The sequence below is a fragment of the Doryrhamphus excisus genome, chromosome 3 (assembly GCF_030265055.1).
Source record: "Doryrhamphus excisus isolate RoL2022-K1 chromosome 3, RoL_Dexc_1.0, whole genome shotgun sequence".
Taxonomy (NCBI): domain Eukaryota; kingdom Metazoa; phylum Chordata; class Actinopteri; order Syngnathiformes; family Syngnathidae; genus Doryrhamphus; species Doryrhamphus excisus.
In genome coordinates, this window is record NC_080468.1 from 29451491 (window position 1) to 29460422 (window position 8932).

The following is an 8932-nucleotide window of genomic DNA, read 5'->3' on the forward strand; positions in this document are numbered from 1 at the left end:
TCGCTCTGGAGCAGGGGTGCTCACACTTTTTCAGCATGCGAGCTACTTTTAAAATGGCCGAGTCAAAATGATCGACCCACTACAAAAATGCAAAACATCTATTTATTTTCAAATGTATTGAGGATTATTTGTACGTACAATGTATGTTGATGTACCTTACATAACCAAATGAGCCAATATTGCAAAACACACATAATTAACTATTAACATTTTTTGTAATTACCTGAGTTTACTTTGATGACTTGCACTGAATTGAACCAGCCAGGGATGCATAGTCCGGACAGTAGCTGCTGATAGCCAGCCTCAAGCACACTTCCAAATGTTTATCAGTCATGGATAATATCCGTATCATAATATCCGTATAATATTCCATATCCGTATGGAAGTGATATGTTTTTGCCTTTTTACTTGGTCCAGCTCCTTCACTCATTTTAGTGACCATAAACTTTAGCGAGGGCTTAAAATCTCGCAATTCGCCGACTAGCTTAGCACTTTGCATCGTTGTTTACGCATGAGCGGTGACCTAAAGGTCAAAATTCAGTTGTCATCTGACTGGTTGTCCTGTATGTCAATCAAGTAACGGGGATGGATGATAGGCTGACATCGTAAGTTCTGCTGCACTTAGAGACGTTGTTTGATTTGATTGGTCGCCCGAAGGGCAACATTCAGTTGTCATCTGAATGGCTGCCCTGTATGTCAATCAAGTGACGGCATTGATGCTAGGATGATATTTTTTTAATGTCACGCCGCGATCGACCAGTACCACCTCCGCGATCGACCGGTAGATCGCGATCGACTTAATGAGCACCCCTGCTCTGGAGTATAAGTCGCAGGAACAGCCAACCTATGAAAAAAAAGTGTGACTTATAGTCCGGAAAATACGGTAATCGTGATAGTATTTTGCTGTATTTGGATCATTTCAAGCATTTGTGGAACTTCCTTCCTGGGCTCATTGATTTCACATAGCAACCCAGCATTAACGTTTCCGAACTCAAAAACATGTGGCAATGACGCACTGTGAGCGAGTGTGCGGTGAAGCGAGTCGCTGGGTAGTCGCTATAGCCGGCGTGGTGTAGTGAGGTGTCGCTACGCCTGAAACGTAGTTCTTAGGCATAACAAATAACAATAATAATAACAATGTCGCTATACTTGGTGAATATGTGGATCACATTAGCTTCCTCTTTTTGGCTGTTTGTATATCTTTAGAACGCACAGAAAAGAGAAAGATGGACAAAATGTATGTCCCGACCTGACAGGGGCAGGCTGACAATCGGGAATACTAAGAGTTAACATTCCGGGAGAAAACATGTCTCTCCCAGGTGAGGTACGACAGAATTATTGACAACCACCGATATTAAGTGTTGTTTGCTTTCAGCTTTTAATATTTCAATAATGTTTTTTTTATTTTTTATTATTGTACTTATTTCTCACGTTCCTAAAAGAAATGCAAAGCATCCTACTGATCCCTAGGGGGCAGCAGTGCTTGCTCTCACCAGAAATGTCTCAACTTCTTCCAGGGGATCAAGTCACCTTGTTCTCCAGCCGTAAAAGATCCAAACTATGAATCAAATAGATTCCATTGGATCTGAGAGGGCGAGCGGCTTTTGTGCTGAGTTCACCGGTGCAGAACCGGACCTGTTCTGGCTCACAGCTCTTGGCTCGCTTGATTTTAGGTCTGACATATGGAAGATGAGCGCAGAGAGAAATAAAAGAGCCATCCGGCATCTTAAATTAAGAGGACGGCCACGTCTCTGGAGGTGACTGCGAGAAGGCCAAAATGTCATCCTGATGTTAAACGGATCCCACCCGGACGCGGCGTGGATCAGGACTAGATCTCTATTTGGAATTTTCCTTTTCTCCGAGGAGCCTCCATCTGTCAGCGCTTGTCAGATCACCGAATAGCCGAGGATGCCAAGAGGCTCTCAGTCAACAGACTAATTTGAAGCAGACTCATTCCCATATTAAACATTTGGATGGAGCCGTGCTGGAGTACACATGTTGTCCTATTAGTCGGAGCAGATGTGGAATTGTCCAAATAAGAAGAAGAATTCTGCTTGGGTTCCTGGTGGATGATAAAATGAGGCGGCGGCGTGGCCCACTCCTCATTCCGGCATCAGCAGCACACTGACCCCTAGCTTCGGCCCCGCCCACTCCGCCCACGTCACAGGCTAATTGGCGGCTTTAAAAAGCGTGCGCGGCTCTCCGCCGTCCACACGAAGGCCCCCAACAAGCACGCGCGTCTTCTCCTGGTCTTCTGCAGCCTCCCCCCGCAGCCCCCTCCCCGCCCGGGTTCGCATCTCCTGCTCGGGCTGCAGCATGCGCTCGCCTCCGGTCCTCCTCCTCGCCCTGGTCCTCCTCCTCCGCGGATGTTGCAGCACCTCCGATGGAGGGGGGGTCTCGAACAACGGCACGGAGCACATAGCGGAGTACCGGACGCGGCAGCACGCGACACACAACAACACAATGAACAACAGCAACAACAGGGCGAAAACAGGCGGAAGGACAAGCAACACCGTCGCATACAGTAAGTTGATTTTTCACGACCTGTGTCACAATGGAGAATTATTGTTCAATATTATTGTTGAATATAATACTTTATGGGGGTCATACATCCCGTTGGTGTCATTGAACTCCATCAGGGAATAAATGTCATATTGTCTGCAACAACTTGGCATCATCGGTATGTACATTATATATTGCATTTTTATTTATTTATTAAATATTTAAGAGGGACTAAAAAGGTGTTATTAAATTTGCTCCAAAAATGCATTGAAATCAATTTGATCAATTATTCTAGATTGTAGAAACGGCTTCTACAACCTCATCCCAAATATTCCATTGGGAGTCATTTTTGGAAAATTGTTTGTTTAATCAGAAAAATGATAAAATAACAAATTGAAATTGTTTTTAAATAAATATTTTTTAAATTAATGAATTAACTAATCAATACTTCAAACATATTTTTATTATGCATAAGCCTCAAAAGTGTCTCATTTGCTCCAAAAATGCATTAAAATCAATTTTACGAATTATTCACTTCATTTTTCACCTCAACCCAAATATTCTACTTTAAAACTTTTTTTTGGCAAATACTATATAGTATTTTTTCCATAACAAGACAGGGTTTGTTATGACAAAATGTCACATTAACATTAAATAACTTATTTCAAAGTATAAAAAATATGTATAAAACATTATGTAAAAAATTATTTGAAAAAAAATCCACTTTTATTAGCGGGACCCTTTTGGGTCATAAGAACATGTTTTAAAAATAATACTAATAATCAGTGTTATAAATGATCTTCTATGCCGCCTCCTCATTAGGGTATGCTGGAGCCTATCCCAGCTGTCTTCAGGCGAGAGGCGGGGTACACCCTGGACTGGTGGACAGCCAATCACAGGGCACATATAGACAAACAACCATTCTTCAGGCGAGCCAGCCCGAAGCCCACATTCATACCTATGGCTGTCTACCAACTCATTTTTGGAAAATATTTTCAGTTTTTCCAATTGGAAAAAAGACAAAAAGGGCATAAATACATAAACAAATGAAAAAAAAAGCAATTTTTTAAATTACATCCCATTTTGGGTCGTATGGCTAAAAGTGTAAGGTGTTTTGGCATCAAGTGTTAGGATTGTTCTTCTTCTGGTCCTGAATGTTAATTGGATTTTGTTAGCTTGAATTAGAAGAATAAGAACGAGGTCGTCGCTGTGATCAACACACACACACACACACACACACACACACATTCCTGTGGTTTCTGCCCCGACACCAGTGGAAGTGGAGCATTCACAGAGACATCGGAACCTCTCATTTGTTCATCAGTTTATTCCCTTCTCAATTTATATTATTAGTCAAGCTCTACTTAAGAAGACGTGCGAGTGATTGCAGCAACATGTCGCGGCTAATAGAAAACAGCAGTCTCCTTCGGGGGAATATGTACGGGGGGCGGGGGAGGCGCCCTTTAAACGCAACGCTGCCTTTGAGAATGATCCCCACCTGCGTCTCGCCTCATTGTCTCATTGCGGGTGTGAGTGTCACTTTCTGAAAACAGGGATGACAACGGGAATAAGCTTGTTTTGATAATGGATGTGAGGCCCTGTCCGTTTCTCCCTCCACCCTGTGGGAGGCCCTGGCCACCTCTTGCGCCCGCCCTCCCCCACAGTCCTTCTCACTTTGGCCGGCAGAGTAGACAAACGGTACAATCGCGACGACGAGACAAGCTAACATGATTAATCGTTGAGAGGTGTGCTTATACCGCGGCACCAGGATCAGGTTCTCTCAGGGAGAATAAAACGGAAGTTGCTTCTCATAAATCCTTTTGTTAGTTGCATTTTCTTTTTGTCAAGCAGGCACAGAGGAAAGTAGATCCCTCTTTGCTCCTTTCGCCACACCGCCTCTTAAAGAAAGCTACACAAAAAACCCTGACAATAGGTGTTGAATAGGTTTAAGGTGTCCCCGAAAAAGATGATGAAATTCAAGATGACGGCACGTTGTTTGACGGCCGTTTAGTCTTCTTAGCACGTAAGGAGCAGCTCAGACCTCCATTCGGTTTGACTGAACTCTTTTCATGGAGCTCGCTTCTCTGGAATTGGACGTCCGAGCAGAGGCCAGTTGACGGTTTGCCAGCAGGACACCAATTGAATTAATAAAGTCATCTTTGTTTCTTCAGACACTTTTTAAGAATGTTTGAAGTAGACATTGCCAAGAGTTCTAAACGGGAGAAATAAGAGCTTGTCAGCTTGCGAAAGCACAAAAAACCCAAATGAAAGCATACCCAATGTCAGGGCATGCAACCTTGCTGACCTGGAACCTCACTCCCTTTAAACTGAGAAATCACCAGTGTTTCATTTCTTACTCATTTTGTGCAACATGGTCAGCAGAAATCTGATTTCTGATTGACAGCATTCCTGATGATCAGTTAACAGTAATCAATAATTGTGACCAACTACGCAGTTGGTCAGTGCTGGTGTGGTTGCACGCAGCTGCAAGCAACGAAACAGTTAAGGTCTGTGTTGTTTGTCTTGTAACCGAGCGTATATCCCGATCTTCCCATCCAGGCGCCTCGGAGCTGAGCTGCAGGGAGCTGCGTTCCTCTCGCTACATCACAGACGGATCCTGTCGCAGCGCCAAGCCGATGAAGGAGCTGCTGTGCTCAGGGCAGTGCCTGCCATCTCACCTCATGCCCAACTCCATCAGCCGCGGGAAGTGGTGGCGTGGCGGCACCTCGGACTACCGCTGCATACCGGCACATTCGCGGACCCGCCGGATGCAGCTCCACTGTCCCAACGGCAACACTCGGACTTACAAGATCCGCGTGGTGACCGCCTGCAAGTGCAAGCGCTTCCGGCCGCACCACAACCAGTCTGAGGCCAAGGAGCTCCCGCGGCCGCCGCGCAGCAAGAAGAACAGTCGTTTGTCTCGGGAGCGGAGCAAGAATGACACGCCTTTGACGGGCAACTCATACTGATGCTTCCTTCGGCGTCTGAGGCCAAAGACACACACACAAACCAGCTGACCGACAAGCCAGGAGATGCAAGAGACTTTTCACTCGAGACTGAATTCAGAAGCTAACTGCTGGCCTGAGTTGAGACGTTTTCAGTCGACTATCAGCGCATTTGTGAAATTTTGCATGACAAACCTCACAAGTTGGGGCTCGCTATGAGGAGACATGGGACATGTCCTCCTGAACTCTGATATAAACGCATCTCGAGTGTAACAAACGTCCTGCCTGGGCCCTAAAAGCCACCTGTACAAACACGACTTCGCACCCCTGCTTGATTTAAGGCCGACAAGGTGTTCCGAAGGGGCTGCAATCCATCTGCTTCTGCCGAGACGGGACGCTGGCAACTCGGAGGGTGCTCTGATGGTGAGATGGAGACAGCTTCAGTGAGGCCCCCACCTCATCAGCGGTCCACAGAGCCCTTGAAGGGCCTCAGTAGCCCACAGCGGTCTCAGGCAGGGGCTCATCTGTTATGAGGACAAACTCCAGAGTTGGGGCATTCCACAGAATTCACTGAGGCTACCCTGGAATGGACCTATTCTGTAAATTTACACGCACGACCACAATGCTTCACCATGTTCCCCGTCATTTCCCATTCAGGTGTTCAACTAATCTTAACAACGTGGCCAGATTTCAGTTAGCAAGCCATTGTCGAGTGTAATTCCCTGCCCAGACTGGGAGCGATGTGATTTCCACAAACAAACAAATGAACTGCATATTTATTTTCTTTTTCCACATTTAAATTATTTATGCAACCTTTTTAAATAGTAATCGCCATTATTGTTGTGATGTAGTATGATGATGAAATGACTGTACAGTACATGAATAAAGTCAATACACATATATTTGACAAGGTTGTTTTTTTCGAGTGCGTTTGCCAGTGCTTTTTATTCTCCAACCTCAAGCAGCCTCAGGAAAGGGATCAGTCTAAATGAGGTGCTTGTGTTTATGGTCAAATAAACGACGTGTGTGCACAAAACAAGAAATTACCGTGGTAACCGCAAACGAGCCTTCGGAGTCCATATTAGATTTCACTACATCATCCCAAGCGTGTGGTCATTATGTCATCCCCGAGCTGTGTTTTCCCGCAGAGAACAGACATGCCATGCCTTTTCTCACTCAGCTCCGACCCGGCGAGAAACTCAAGAACACCACCTGAAGTGCAAAAACAGTGCAGTGATGCTGACAAAGCATCTGTCCCGCGTTAAGGTGCGCAAACTTGCCGACCCCTGAGTGACCCTTCTTCCCGACCGCAGGGATACTGCGGCGCATGAGAAGTGGAGCGTGTTGTATTCCCAAGCAACGCATCAAGTCCACGGCGCTCAGCTCCAGCCCTGCTGCAAGTGTCATCAGTGGAGGGCCAGGTGCTGGGGTCCCACAGGACCCGCTGCCTGCGTTACAAGGCTCAGAAATGAGCTTGACATGTCGCCAAGAGTCCACACACACTGGGCCATGAGTAATATTTATAGAACTGACACACTGACCACAATAAATGACAGTGGACTTCCTTAATCCAAACATGGGAACACAAGGGAGATGTTTGCTTTTCTGACTGGACTTCATGAGGTCCCCAAACCCCAGTTGAGCCACAAAACACCTGCTGGGCCATTTGCGGGATAGCTTTAAACTCTCATTCTTGCTTGAACACCTGTTGATGCGCTTCAAAAACACGACTGGTCGGACTGGAGAACTGGTCGGCAACTCCTTGACGTATCGTTTTTGTGCAGGGGTGTCTAACACATTTTCACAGTTGCGTTGCAGTTATGGTTACCCTGAGAGGGCCACTGGTAACTGTGAAATCATGTTCATGACATTTGATTGGGATCATTTTCACCTTCTATTGTTTTACCAGCAAAATTAAATCTAAAAACATTTCATTGTCCTTGTGTGTGTTATTTTCAGGTTGAATCTTGGAACCAAAAAGGGGAATGCCACACCTAAAAGTTCGAGCTGAAGGAGCCTTTTGGATTAAAGGTGAAACATCTCACCAACAAAAATTGTCCAGTTGCCTCATTTCAAGCTTTTGCAGATTACCCTGACCTGGATGACTGAGGATCTACACAGACATTATTTCCAGGCTTTAGCAGGCCGAGTTTGACACCTGTGATCTGGTGTCAATCTGCGTGAAGAAACCAGCAAGTAAGTATCAAATCCATACAAAAAAGGGTTTTGAGTATTTCAAAAAAAGTTCAACTGATCCATCCCTTTTCTATGCCGCGTATCCTCGCTAGGGTCGCGGGTAATCCGGAGCCTATCGTAGCTGACTTTTGGCGAGAGGCGGGGTACACCCTGGACTGATCGCCAGTCGTTTGCAGGGCTACGACTGATCCAGTCCTCTCAGTCTTAAATATAAATCGTCGTAAATAACAATTTAGAACACAAAGTCTTGCTTAGTCCCTGCTGCCATTTTTGTGTATGCACTGTGGTTGTAGTTCGTGTTCTGTCTTGTGACCCTGCCGTCCACTGCGAGTTCACTCTTGCCAAATTAAGGATTCTCTTCCGTAAGACAAGCTGTACCTCTGACCGTATCTTACAAATAAACAGCGCGCTGACACTAAACTTTGATGTCAACTAGGGGCCGCAAGTTTGACACCCCTGATCTACAATAAAACATCATATGAACCAATTCCCCCCGTGAGCCAGAAAGTGAGCTAATAACCGTGGGTAATGTGTTGCGTTTCTGCAGAGCAGCTTGTGCAACAGCTCCAATGTCCAAAAGATGAAACACTTTTACTGGAACCAAAGATTTAGAACTTCTTCAGCGATGATGCAATCATGTCAAGATGATTTGCCTCATTCGTTTCAATCACACTTTCCCCAGAGTGGAAACCTCTTCTGTAATCAAACAATTACAGAAGCAATTACGGATGCTGGATTCGGACATGTTTGTGTGGCACCAACCACCAAGCATCAGGCTGATTGAAACTGGACATTCAAACTGGAGACTTAAATCAAGGACGTTCCAAGATTGTCTCTGTTTCAGGATAGTTTTAGGAACCTTTCAAAGAGGATTCTACCAAGACTCTCAGTACCAGAGATGGACAGAAGCTATTTATGGGTCAGAGGACTTACGCTTAGCTCTAGAGTTGCTCCGCCAAGTTAAGCAAACGTGCTGAGGATAGCAGAGGAAGTGGGCTGTCAACAAAGACTCCTTCTGAGCAAGGACTTCCTAGGTGTTACTCAACACCTGATGGATAGCGTTGACAAGGTGTCGGTTTCATGTGAAATATGTCCAGGATTAGAAAAGCACAGTTTGTTTTAGTAGTCTTTGGCCTTGAAAGCAGCGAGCAAGCTGCTTGAATTTGATTGCGTTTACACGTTTACGTCACTCGGCAGTAGAGCTTCAAGATCAAGTCTGCCACCACTTGCCGACTTTGTTTCGGGTCCAGTGAAGGGTGTTCCTTCCAAGTCCATAGTGAGCTTACACT

The 8932-nt window shown here is 45.5% G+C and overlaps 2 protein-coding genes across 2 annotated transcripts in view; both read left to right on the forward strand.

The window, feature by feature from the left end:
- The window catches only part of dusp3a (dual specificity phosphatase 3a), a 28203-nt gene extending 20743 nt beyond the window's left edge, over positions 1–7460 (forward strand). Inside the window, exon 4 of the mRNA XM_058065861.1 lies at positions 7407–7460. Coding sequence (XP_057921844.1) covers positions 7407–7445 — 39 coding nt within the window. The 3' untranslated portion in view covers positions 7446–7460. The remainder of the gene's footprint in view (positions 1–7406) is intronic.
- sost (sclerostin) lies at positions 2191–6349 on the forward strand. Its single transcript, XM_058065863.1, has 2 exons — positions 2191–2524; positions 5062–6349. The coding sequence occupies exons 1-2, from the start codon at positions 2317–2319 to the stop codon at positions 5469–5471; spliced, it is 618 nt and encodes a 205-aa protein (XP_057921846.1). The 5' UTR covers positions 2191–2316; the 3' UTR covers positions 5472–6349.
- Positions 7461–8932: the final 1472 nt, after the last annotated feature.